At 34.2% G+C, this 13,516-nt stretch overlaps 2 protein-coding genes and 1 pseudogene across 3 annotated transcripts; 2 read left to right on the forward strand and 1 right to left on the reverse strand.

Moving 5' to 3' along the window:
* Positions 1–74: 74 nt before the first annotated feature.
* On the reverse strand, positions 75–2,833 carry LOC107926831 (PITH domain-containing protein At3g04780-like; annotated as a pseudogene).
* A 278-nt stretch (positions 2,834–3,111) lies between these two features.
* On the forward strand, positions 3,112–4,131 carry LOC107926830 (probable ribose-5-phosphate isomerase 3, chloroplastic). Its single transcript, XM_016857765.2, has one exon. It carries the CDS (start codon positions 3,112–3,114, stop codon positions 3,955–3,957), a length of 846 nt encoding a protein of 281 aa, XP_016713254.1. The 3' UTR covers positions 3,958–4,131.
* Positions 4,132–10,120: 5,989 nt separating this feature from the next.
* LOC107926820 (trihelix transcription factor GTL2) lies at positions 10,121–12,984 on the forward strand. Of its 2 annotated transcripts, none has more exons than XM_016857748.2 (2): positions 10,121–10,811; positions 11,190–12,984. In XM_016857748.2, exons 1-2 carry the CDS (start codon positions 10,363–10,365, stop codon positions 12,763–12,765), a joined length of 2,025 nt encoding a protein of 674 aa, XP_016713237.2. In that variant the 5' UTR covers positions 10,121–10,362; the 3' UTR covers positions 12,766–12,984. The 2 variants fall into 2 exon arrangements, with proteins under 2 accessions (XP_016713237.2, XP_016713236.2); XM_016857747.2 differs by having other exon boundaries at positions 10,209–10,811; positions 11,175–12,984.
* The last annotated feature ends 532 nt before the right edge of the window (positions 12,985–13,516 follow it).

Genomic DNA, 13,516 nt, shown 5'->3' on the forward strand with positions numbered 1-13,516 from the left:
CCTCTACTTGCCATCCATATTTCTTTCACAAGAATATGAACAAATATTTTCCAAGACAGATGAAAGAATCTTCGGAAGAGAACAGTCTGGTCTAGTCTAGTTATTAATCAAAGGAGAGTTGAATTCCACGTTCAAACATGTACAATTCCAAAACGACTGAAACAACAATTGGGTGCAACAGTTTATGCCCTCACAAATGTACCATTTTTTCCAGAATTCAGATGTTCTATATTTTTTTTCGTCAAAGTAATTCAGTAATCAAAACTAAAAGAAGAAGAAAACAAAGTAAGTGTCCCAAGCCATAAGGGTTCATTCATGTTCTTGATTTTCTCTTAGCTCCTTTCAAGGTCAATGTTCCTCAATCTTCTTCAACCCCTTCATGTCTGTCGTTTCCACCCTGCATTACAAACAAAATATCACCAGATTTAACAGTTAATATATATATATATCTGCATATATAATGGATGTCGCATCTCGTTACTGCAACAACAAGAGGAAATGCAATTATCAGATATATCTTGAGTTGCATATGCCATATGTATACGCTAAGACGATCATTAGTTTGTGCAAGGGTGATAAAATTTATGACGACATTAACCAGAAGTAAAAATATCAGGGAACATGCAGGAATTGGAATTATGGAACAGGTGATAGTCAAACTTGTATATACGCAATTCACTAACATAATAGCCAACAAATCCCTATGGAGGGGTTGATATCGTTGCTTGGTAGTGATCTAGAAACTCGCTAGTTGCTAATAAGAAGGAAAAACAGGATATGCCATATCTTATGCTACGTCAGTTGCTTTGCTAGTTATAGGCAATGCAAACAAGCTCTGGGTTCATGTAGTTTCAGAATTTTGAAAGCTCAGGTGTGAGAAAGATAATTCAATATAAAATAATCACTATTATCCCTCACTAATAACCATCACTGTATGTTCAAATCGAGTTGACATGTGACTAAAGCATGAGTTCATCCTTTGAACAATATGTAAATACTAAAATTTGTCAATGGAGTCTGGCAGTATAGAAAATGGCATAAAATGATGCAGAGAACAAGGAATTATTAAGAACTTACGTTGATCCATATAAAGCAGTCTTCTGAACTTTTGTGATTTCAGAACCCGAGTGGTTGTCTTCAATAAATATTGTCAAGCTGGTAAACATAATAAAGTACCATTAACATTAGTATGGTTAACGTGATGATCAAGACTAAACCCGGTACATTAGTGGGCAAACTATAAACGTACCTACGAACATTCTGAAACTTGACACACTTTAAGGCTACTGATTTTCCCTGCAAAAGAAGAGAGAATGATTTCTTAAAATATCCTTACAAAATAGCAGTTTTCCGACAATGAAAGACTGACAAAGAAGAGCTACCTAAAGATTGTCTGGAGATAAAACAGCAGTGTCACTTGGAGGGAAGTCATTGACATTACTACATTCAAGTACAATGAAATATCATCAGTGAAATGTTAAGCCAATCCCGAGAATGTTATAATTCAAATTACCTAAACCCCATATGTTCCCTGTTCCTAAAAAGTTTCACCGTCTTTGGACCTGCAGAAGACAATCTTCATGGTAAAATACTACAACAATCAACAACATCAAAGGTAAAATTAGTAAGGGTGGGATTCGGAACCGGTATTCAATGAGTTTGATTTCGTGATCAGATATTCAGATGCATAAATGTACAAATTAAAAGATACATATAAACATAATTAATAAAGATTTATGGGAAGATAATCATATACAAAACTTCACCTTCCTCTTCGGATCCCTTGACGTCAATGGAATGTAGTTTGACGACTTGAGTGAAAGGGATATATATATGAAGAGTTGTTCATCTGCATCACTCTCTAGATTAAAACCTTCATCTTCTCTATAACCCTAAATAATCCATGACCATAAAACTTTTAATTATTTCATAATATGCAATTCCCACAAAAGCAACTTAAGACAAGATAAATGCATTGGACAATGAAGTCAACCCTAAAGTAATAAACTAAACCATGATTTTTCCAACATAAAAAAAGTACAAATGTCTGCCTAAATAATTCAATGACAATTGACAATTAGCTAGTATTAAGGGAGTAAAAATGAAGAACAGAGAAACAAGAATAGCTTGAAGAGAGTCACCTGCTTGAGAGCATTGGACAGGGAGTGACCAGAGCTTTGGTTAAGGCATTCAACTCCAGACCAATCAATAAAGTCCAAGAGATCAACCTAATAAACAAAAAAATTCCCAATCAAGTTAAAGGTTTTAAGAATCTTTCTTGCAATTACACCAAGAAATATGTGATGAAAATTTTATATACAACATAGTAACAAACGAATCTTTTTCAATCAACCAGAAAAAAAAATCCGAAAGATAATCAGTTGCCAGATTCCTTGTTTTTCCCACTAAATTTCTCAAGTTGTTTCAGAAACCAAACAAAGGGTACAGAGACTTTATTGGAATACTCACTTGGTTTCTTTGAATTGCAGTAGCTGATTCAGCAGCCGCCATGGTTTAAGAGGTTAATGAGATTGCTGATATAAAAATTGTCTTGTGAAGGAAAAAGAACCACAAGGAGCGAGAATAATTTGAGAGAAAGTTAAAAGACAAACTTTTATAGTGCCCACTTTTAATGGTTAATCAATTCTTGGAAAAAGACGAAACTAGAAGGATGTCAGGCGCTGCCGTTTAAGTTCAAAGCCATGTTTTTGAGAGCTTTGCCTTGCTGATCAAACCAAAATGACAGTAATTTTTTTCAAATGGTCAAGAGATAATCTTTTGAGAGAAGAAAGAAGCCTCCTTTTTGAGACAATCTTCAGTATAGATATCCAATCCAAATTCTCAAACCTCCCGAGGCCCAACACCCCTCTCAAGTTCTCAAACAAACAAATTGAGTCCCCACCAACCAATAATGTAATCATCTAACCAATTAACCAACCAAATCTCAGCAGCCCCTTCTCCCTATCCTTCAATCTTTGACCTCAAGTTCTCCAAAAACCAACAAACACAGATCATATATCAAAGCAAATGCAATCCAACAGCCACTGACCACAACCTTTCATCATATCTACAACCCCATTTTCAGGCTTTCATTCCATTCACCAAAAACCAATGGCTTCCTTATCCCTCAACCTCTCCTCCCTCCACCACACCTCCACCAACCCTCTTATCCTACGCTGCACCCCTCTGAACCTACGCACCCCATCCCAGAAACCATTCTCCATTAGGTCCCAAGCCGCCCCAGTGCTTTCCCAAGATGATCTTAAAAAGCTTGCAGCTGACAAAGCAGTTGAGTCAGTCAAATCAGGCATGATCCTAGGCCTAGGAACAGGATCAACAGCAGCTTTTGTGGTCGACAAAATAGGCCAACTCCTTTCCACGGGCCAACTTTCTAACATCGTAGGTATCCCAACTTCGAAAAGAACACAAGAACAAGCTGCATCACTTAACATTCCCTTATCTACCCTTGACTTGCATCCCCGTATTGACCTTGCTATTGATGGTGCTGATGAAGTTGATCCTAACCTTGACTTGGTTAAAGGCCGAGGCGGTGCACTTTTGCGTGAGAAAATGGTTGAAGCAGCTTCATCTTCCTTCATTGTAGTAGCCGATGATAGTAAGCTAGTTTCAGGGCTTGGAGGGAGTGGTCTAGCTATGCCTGTTGAAGTTGTGCAGTTTTGCTGGAAATACAATCTAGTTAGACTGCAAGGGCTGTTTAAAGAGTTGGGTTGTGAAGCAAAGTTGAGGTTAGTAGGGGATGGTAGTGAAAAGCCTTATGTCACTGATAATGGGAATTACATTGTGGATTTGTATTTCAAGAATCCAATTAAAGATGGGTTTGGAGCTGGGAAAGAGATTTCTGCCTTGGAAGGTGTAGTGGAACATGGGCTGTTTTTAGGAATGGCTACCTCTGTCATCATTGCAGGGAAAACTGGTATAGAGGTTATGACTAAGTGAATTAAGTGTTGAGTGGAATTTACTTTGTGTGAGGGGGTAATTTGTTAAAAAAGAAAAAAAGAAAAAAAGAAAAAAAAATTTTGATTCTGTGTAGAGTGATTGCAGAATGTTGAATGATTGAGGGGATTTTAGAAATGAATTTTATTGGTTAATGAATATGTGGTTTTATGGTTATTGCTTTATCATATTTAAGATTCCAATTTTTTGTATTTTCTTGGGTTATGTTTTGGTTAAGGGATTCATTTTTTTTTGGTGAAAAAGAAGATTTAGAACATGAATAAAATGCTAATAAAGTTAGAGCCCAGACGACATTATTTGCATCGAGTTGTCAATATCCTCCTCCAGAAACTTTGGTAAATGTGAAGTTGGATCAACGAATACAACCAATTTATTCATTTCACTTCCTGTTACATTTGCTATGCAATCAGCAACCTTGTTACTTTCCTTCAAGACATGTTGAAGTTTAAATTGTCATTCTCTATTACACCACTCATGAATCAGTTAGACTTTCACTGTATTACTCTTTGTTGCAAAGTCATTCCTAATAATATCAATCAAAATGGCATTGTCGCTTTCCAACTTAACCTATCTGAAACCTCTCATCCATGCTAGCTTCAAGCCTTTAAGGATATCCCGAGCTTCAATTTGGAAGATATCAACCATACCTGTTACCATTTCAAAACCCACCAACCGCCCTCTACTTGGTCCTTTCAGCACTCTTCCTATTGCTGCCCTTTGTCTGCTTGTCAACATCGAGCCATCAATATTATTCTTGACTCATCCTGGTTCAGGCCTTTGCCAACTATTTTTTGTCCTCGACTTGCATGTCATTTGCTTTATGTTGCCATTGGTTCCAAATGATCTTGCCCATGCCATAACCGAAGCTATTAAATTTTGACTACTCTCACTAGCATTGTTGAAGATAAAGTCATTACAGTTCTTCCAAAGGAACCAAGTGACTGTTGCAAAAAACATCGACCATTCTCCTCCACCGAATTTTAATTCCTCTTTATTCGTGATATTATAGTGAATTCATCTCTTAAGTGTTGAGTTAAAGAAAAAAAAACTCCAAATTTGCCTAGGAACTAATGTTTTCCAAATAGACTGAGCAAAACCGCAATCCCTCACCACGTGAATTGGCATTTCCAAGGACCAACCACATTGTTTGCAAAAAGGAGTCGATGTCATACGTCTCATTGTAAAATCCTAATTAGTCAAAAGTTTATTTTGGATAAGCAACCATAGAAAAACTCGCACCTTTTGAGGTGTCACAACTCTCCAAATTAATCTGTCATACCCAAATTGCCTTGGTCCACTAGTGTTTAAAAGATGCTTATACGTTTTTGCAAGAGAGAACTTCCCTACCGACAACCACTGCGAAGAGATTTGATCAGAATCCGACTCCCTCAACATGTGTTGCAAGCACATATTCAGACAATAATATCTTTGGGGAGCACGTAGATAACCATTCTGTACTCCATTCTCCTTTAGACGTCACTAGGTCACACACGTGAAAAGTTTCATCTAGAGGTTCATTACCAATATACTATAGTTTTAACGGACTCAGGATTCATTATGTTTTATAATTCAAATAAATTTTATTCAAATAAATACATGGATTTTTTCACTTTCATATTATGAAATTTAATATTAATTATTGTAAGTGGTTGGTAAAAATTATTTGCCTCCACATTTTCTGTGCACCATTATAATGAATGTCAATTATTTTGTTCTGATTATAATATCTTGATATCTGAGTTGGTAGCAGAAATTTTAAAATTAAATAGTATTAATTTAATTTAATTTAATTTAATTTAAATCGATTGTAGAAAAATCTTAAATCTTAAATCAAATTATGTTTGAATCGAATTGAATTAATTAATCAAATTGATTAAACTAAAAATCAGTCTATAGGCAATCCAGTAGAGGAAAAAAAATTAAAACTGATAAAAATGGATCAGGCCGTTTTCCAAAATTTTGGGCTATATCAGCCTGGGCTAAGCCCAATACTTAAAAAACCTAATTCCCAGCCCAAAATGAAAGGAAAGAAATAAAATAATAATAAGTAAAAGATTAAAGACCCCCAGTACCCTACCTGCCAAAACCCACCAAAAGGTCCAAACCCCCTCCCCCTCAAGCTGCCCTTGCCCTCGCCCTCGTCGTTCGTCGACCACTGTGGACGCGAGATCTTGTTGATCTCCTTTTTGTTTTGCTCAATGCTTGGGGTTTTACTTATGGATTGTTAGTAGTATTTGTTAATGTTACCATGTGTTTATAAATTTTTGGTTAAAATCTGTTATAGTCCCTATATTTCTACAGAATTTGAGATTCAGTCCTTGTACTTTAAAAGTTAAAAATTCAATTCTCTTTTATAGTTTTTCAATTTAGAATTCCTAGTTCAATCGATATAGTCATTGGTAGTTTCTATTAAAAATTTTCAACTTAACATATTTATTTTTCATCAATCATATGACATGTCACACTTAATCAACATGTTATATTGTCAATTTTTTACAGAAAATAGAGTAATAAATGTAACACCCTATATCCGATCCGGTCGCTGGACTCGAGCTACAGGATGTTACAGAAGATAACAAAACAAATACATGTAAATTCGACATTTAGCAATCAAAACAATCATTAAAACATTCATAACTCAAGTATGCAATGATTTACACATCAATCCGAATCTCAAACGAGCTTACGAAAACTCTTAAAACATCTTGGGAATAAATAGGGACTTAATTGTAAAATTAACAAAATATATTAAAATTTCAGTAAACAAGAGTCACACAACCATGTGGTTAGGCTGTGTGATAGACTGAGGCTGTGTGGTGTAGAGTCACGAAAGCGTGTAACAAATTGTGGTTGTGTCAATAATCATGCATCTAAATTACCAGTAGCACACAGTCGTGTCGATTTCAATTTTCAATGATTGAATTGACATTTTTAAATTAAAGTAGTTGGAGGACTTAATTTCTAACTTTTTAAGTACAATGACTAAATCTCAAATTTTGACAAAGTATGGGAACTAACAACATATTTTAATGCAATTTTTCTTAGATTTTTTAAAATTCTTTACCTAATTTTTTTAATAATAAATCGATCAGACCGATGATTGAATCGATTGGACCGAAAATCGATGGTCTAACTTGTTAAATCACTAATTCTCATTAGGGATAAGTATAACTTTCAATTCCTAGTTTCAAATTAAAATCGGATTTAATATATTCTCATTAGGGACCTTATACTTTCTAATTCTAATATAATTTCATGGCAAGTTTTACATTTTTTCAATTTGGTTCCTAATGTAACAAAATTAACAAACTAACTAAATTAACTTTACAATCTAGTCCTTTTCATAATCTAAGCTTAAAATTTATCAATTTCAAGTCTAATTCTTTAAGAAATCAACAATGGTAATTTTCTAAAACTTTAACAGATTCATAAATTAGCTAAATCAAGCTCTCATGACCTCAAATCTATAAAAATTACAAGAAAATGACTAATTTATATGGTGGAATGTTAGAAACCCCTGAAGGTTTCTAATTTTCTTTCTTTGTGGTGGACGGCGAAGAGATTGAAGATAGAAGAGAAATTTTCTCTTTCTTTCCACGATGTTATATATATATAGGTTAATTAGTTTAACTAATTATATTTAATTAACTTAACAAATCACAAATCATGCTTAATGAATTTAACATTATCATCCACTAATCCCTATTTGAAAATGATTTATTTACTATTTTGGACCTTTGACTAATTGCCATATAAATCCCCAAGTCTTTTGTCAATTAAAATTTTATAGTGATTGGACTTTTACGATTTAATCCCTAAACCTTAATGAACTATTAATTTGGTAAAATTACTAGATCAGTCTTTAAATGATTTTTATATTAGCTCCATAAATATTCATATTTAATATTTATGAACTCAATTTACGGGAAAAAGATTTTGAAATTATATTTTTCAATACCATTAAAAATTACGTCATTACACGGTAACCATGTATCAATGAAAATATAACAAGATAATTGGATAAACTTAGAAGATTAAAGCTCACTTTTGTTGGCTATAAAGGGTTGAGAACATCCTTTGTTGGTTGTTGATTTTGAGAGCTAAACTTGTTCTATATTGGAGAACATTTTGTTAAGGTAATTCCTTTGTACTTTCACTTTATTGTTAGAGTGATTATTCCTTTATTTGAGTGACGGTGTTTGAGGGGGTGGGGTGCAAATAATTATATGACAATGAAGTTTCAATTATCTTTTGTGAGACTTCATACTCATTGTACCCTAAAATTATTTAAGGAGTTCATTCTTCTTTTTTTTTTAAACAATTTCATTATAGATTTTTTATCATATTTGATCTTTTTTGACACAATACTTAAAACTATTCGTAGTTCCTCTTTAACCCATAAATAGAAGGATAATGAGTTTCAGTACACTCGAACCCACATCCTTCAATATTAACAATAATGTTATTCAAATTAAAACTTAAACAGCTTGAAGCCATTGTGTTTTCAAGTTTTGTTGGGTCAGTGAGCTTGTGAAAACTCATACATACACTTTATTATCTTTGAGAAAACATTTTCTCTTTATTTATTTATATATTTTGAAATACATTCGTATAATAATAGAAATCTATTCTTACTGTACTCTTAACTCCTATGTGTTTATTTCATCAATCTTTAAATGCCCAATTTGATTATCAACATCTAAGCATTTCAACTTAGATCTAATTCGCGTACAATCAATTATTTGAAATAATTTTTGTCCCTCACAAATCAAAGACAGTATAGTAGCTGTAGGCAAAGTAAATGTAACGTTCGAGAACGAAATTGGATTATATTTTTTTTTATTTAAAAAATTGAAAAATTGGTTATTATATGTTAGATTAAATTCTTTTTGTTACTGTTAAAAAATAATCTTTATACATCAACGTGTAGATGACTAATTATTACATTAGTCATGTTAATTTTTAACAGTAAAATAGATGAAATTTTAACAAAGGAATGATTAAAAAATCAGACTGTAAATATAAATATAATGGATGAGTACCCATATTATGTGGAATCAAGATTGGAATATAAATATAATTTACAGGATTGGGTAAATTGGTGGGCGATATAGTAGCCTCTTTCTTCCTTAAATAATTTGGTCCCAATGTCTGCATGTTTTCACGTGTCCTGCCATCACCATTGCTGTTAATTACAGCATCAGCTAGTGCATAGGATTCTAAGGACCCAAATATAATAAATAATTAAATTACATAATTTTATAAAATTAAAAGTATCCTTTTCCAATCCCCTCTTTGTTGGTTGTTTCCCTCACTCTCATGCCTGTTCACTGGATCCCACTTTCTTCTCACATTTCACTTTCCTTAATATCAATTATCATGCCCCTGTTTTAAATCTTCTTCCATTCCTCAAATAATTCATTTCCAAAATTCCATTTTAAATGTGTACATTTGGTTAAATTGGTCCAAACTATACAAATATTTATATGTTTTCCTTCTTCTCATTTTACTTAAAATAATATTTGGTTTCCACTCAAATCATATGTATATATTTAGTTTAAGACACACACACACAAAAGGACTTACTTAAACTATGGTATTATGTACTCATTTTTTGTTTTCCTAAAAATTTATCTGCCAAAGGAGTTTTATAGAAATACATATAAAAAGGTGATTGATGAAAGTTTGACTTGATAAGAAAGTCAAACAGATCAACGGCTGTAGGAGACAAATGAAGTCGGTTGAAAAGTGACGACAACCTCAAAAAAACAACAAAAAAGAAATGAAACTTTTGAATTAAAACATTAGGAGAAAAAGAAGAAGCAAATAAACCAAGAAAATTTCTTCAACTTTATATTCAAGCTTTGCCTTTTGCTAAGAGAATTAAAACAAAAAAAAAACAAAGCCTTTTATTATTCCTAAGTTTAAATCATTGAGTACATAAGTTTTTTTATTAAAAAATTAAAAATAAATAATGAAATAATAATTTTTTTTATAATTAGTTCATTAAATTTAAATAATATACCAAGTGGAAATGCAAGTATATTTGGTGGAATGGGAGCAATTAAATGTTAATCCAAAAAAGCAGCAAGAACCTAACCTTAATGGTACATTTATGAGTTGGGGTCTCATTGGACAGTGACTTCACTTGCCACCAAAAGGGGTGTGGTGGGCTATCTTTTCTCTTCCATGACAGGACAAAATTCTTGATAAATGAGAGAGAGAAACAAAGAAGGCATCAGATAGAGATAGAGATAGAGATAGAGAAAGGGCAGCTATGGTGTTTTTTGAGTGTTTGTTTTGTTTTTGCAGCCCTTCTAGTCCTCTCCCATTTTACTGAACCCCCCAAAACCCAAAAGGAAAGATAGTGTAAAAGGAAAAAGAAAAATGTTTGATGGAGTGCCAGACCAGCTTCATCAATTCATAGGAGCGTCATCAGCATCAGCTAGAACCACCACAACCCTCCTTCTCCCTCTCTCTTTCACTTCTTCAAATGGTTTCACTTCCTTTGACCCTTTGTTCACTTCTTCATCAAACTCCCATCATCAGCAAGTGCCCCCTCAGCTGCATCATCATCATCAGCAGCAGCAGCAGCGTCAGTTTTTGCAGTCATTGCACCAGCAGAAGAATAATGAAGAGAGTACCACCAGTTTGGTAGGTATGAACATGGAGATTAATGGAAGAGATCAGAGATCCATTGCTGAACCGATTGATAATCTTCATCATCATCATCATCATCATCATCCTTGGTCTAATGATGAAGTCCTTGCACTGTTGAGGGTCAGATCTAGCATAGAAAATTGGTTCCCAGAATTCACTTGGGAACATGTCTCAAGGTATATACATACAAACCATACATATATCCATTTCATGTTTTCTTTTCTTTTCTTCGATTTTCTAATACATAGAGTCCCTTCAAATTTTGATCAATGAAACAATCAAATTGGATAGTATTAAATCATCTACATTAACCCTTGTGGGGATATTATTATTTATGAGCCGTTGTTAATAAGAGAGAGAGAGAGAGAGAGAGAGAGAGAGAGAAAAGGGATACTGATAATTAAATAAACAAAAAAAAACACCTTGGTATAGTATTTTATAAGTGAATAATTGATAGTAAAATAGAAAGAATAAGTGTTTGATATATAAATATAGGCATGCAGCTTTGTAATGGTTCAATTATATATATGTGCACACAATTATGGTGGGTGCAGGAAGTTGGCAGATCTTGGGTTCAAGAGGAGTGCAGACAAATGCAAAGAAAAATTTGAAGAAGAAAGCAGATATTTCAACGGCATCAGTTGCAGCAAAAACTACAGGATCTTTAGTGAACTTGAAGAACTTTATCAAGCTGAGAATCCTCCACCTCCACCTCCACCTCCACCTCCTCCTCCTCCTCCTCATCATCATCATAGCCAGCAACAGCAGGTGGCTGTTGTTGCAGATGAAAACAACAAAAATGTGGAAAAGTCAAGGGAAGATGAGGACAATATGGGTCAGAATTTGGAAGCTGATTCAAGAAATATCGATGAATTATATCAAACTTCACCAGCAAACAACACTGCAATATCATCAGATCAGGATAACAAAAAAGTGGTTGAGAACAAAGCAAACTATGATGATAACAACGCTGCCGCTGCTGCCAACAAGAAGAAGAGGAAAAGGGTGAAGAAACTTGAGTTGTTCAAAGGGTTTTGTGAAGATATTGTGAACAAGTTGATGATCCAACAGGAAGAGATGCATAATAAGCTGATTGAAGATATGGTGAAGAGAGATGAAGAAAAAGTTGCAAGAGAAGAAGCTTGGAAGAAGCAAGAGCTGGATAGGATTAACCAGGAGCTTGAACTTAGAGCCAAGGAACAAGCTATTGCTGGTGATAGACAGGCCACCATAATCAAATTCTTGAGCAAATTTTCACAAACTGGATCCTCTAAGAAGCAATGTTTTGGAAGGGTTAATGAAGATGTTGTCAAGGTACCAAGTGAATGTTCAAATCCTCCTATTGCTTCTTCATCTCCTTTAGTGGCAGTAGCAGAAAACCCTAATCCCATTGTCACTGACCAAAACAAAGTTGATCAAGTGTCTACCACTTCTCCATCTTCCATGATCCTCGCCCATCAAAACAAACAAAGCATGCCCATATCCATGACAGAAAGTCAAGCCCCTCAAAACCCTAATCCGGAAACACCTGATACTTCATCATTAGCTCCCCAAAACCCTAATTCTGTCAGTGCTGAAAGCAACCCATTACCGCCCACTTCACCATTGACGGTAAATAAAGCTCCCCAAAACCCTACGTCCAATGAGAAAGAAGACCTTGGAAAGAGATGGCCAAGAGATGAAGTGTTGGCATTGATAAACCTGAGGTGCAGTCTTTATAACAACGGTGACCATGAGAAGGAAGGAACAGCCATAAAAGCTCCTCTATGGGAAAGAATCTCACAAGGGATGTTAGAATTGGGTTACAAGAGAAGTGCAAAGAGGTGCAAAGAGAAATGGGAAAACATAAACAAGTACTTCAGAAAAACCAAAGATATCAACAAGAAGAGGTCCCTTGACTCAAGGACATGCCCTTACTTTCATCAATTAAGCACTTTGTACAGTCAAGGAACACTTATAGCACCTTCTGATGGGCCGGAAAATCGCTCGCCGTTGGCGGAAAACCACCCAAAATTGCCAGAAACCGGTAAGGATTCATCTCAAAGGGGAGACAAGGATTCGACTGTGCATGTTTCGGGAGGTAATGAGACAAACATGGTTCAAGTACCAGGTTTTGAATTTGAATTCTGAATCACATTACATTTTTGTGTGTACGTTAAATTACTTTTGGTATTACAATCGCTAATGACATTATCAATACTACAATATTAGAAATAATAGTACTTTTTTTGGGTTGAAAATTAATTTTTAATTTTCTTAGAGAATTAAACTCTCATGGAGGATATATGTTTAAACTTGTACTGTAGTGAGCACCGACAATTTGGGAAATGAAAATTTAATTTCGGGTCAGGCCTACTTTCATTTTATAACTATTGATTTATGCTCCTAATTCTTTCATTTTACGAGTTTAGTTCTACTTTTTAAGGGCCCGGCGAATTCAAAGGGATAGGTAGGGTATATTTTGCTTTTGGATCCTCTTAACCATTAATTGTTCGATTCAATCCTTTTATTTAACTTCAACCTCAACCACTTACATTCGACCCTCCAAATAAAAAATCCTAATTTTGTCGATGACAATTTCAATGGAGATTGTTATTTACTAAATGCAGGAAGGACAGTGTTCAGGCGCAGTTCACTGTTCCATGCCAAATAAAATAAAAACAATGCTGAAAGAAGTTGGGAATCTTTTCAGCCAAGAAAATGAGGTTTTGTACACTAGTTGCTGGAACATTTCAGAAACATAACAGATATTTCTACATATAATCTGGATATATTCATAAATGCTTTTCACACTCTAAATTAATTTTATGCCAAATGTTTTATCTATTATAATAACCATTTATTTTTTTTATACGAAATTTTCAACCAATAAATACACAAA

The sequence above is a fragment of the Gossypium hirsutum genome, chromosome D11, assembly GCF_007990345.1.
Source record: "Gossypium hirsutum isolate 1008001.06 chromosome D11, Gossypium_hirsutum_v2.1, whole genome shotgun sequence".
NCBI classification, from domain to species: domain Eukaryota; kingdom Viridiplantae; phylum Streptophyta; class Magnoliopsida; order Malvales; family Malvaceae; genus Gossypium; species Gossypium hirsutum.

What these genes read in the sequence shown, in the direction of transcription:
- LOC107926830 (XM_016857765.2), top strand. Translation starts at nt 3,112, where the DNA reads ATGGCTTCCTTATCCCTCAACCTCTCCTCCCTCCACCACACCTCCACC.
- LOC107926820 (XM_016857747.2), top strand. Translation starts at nt 10,363, where the DNA reads ATGTTTGATGGAGTGCCAGACCAGCTTCATCAATTCATAGGAGCGTCA. An exon ending in ACTTGGGAACATGTCTCAAG is followed by an intron (nt 10,812 to 11,174) that starts GTATATACATAC and finishes ATGTGCACACAA; the next exon opens with TTATGGTGGGTGCAGGAAGT.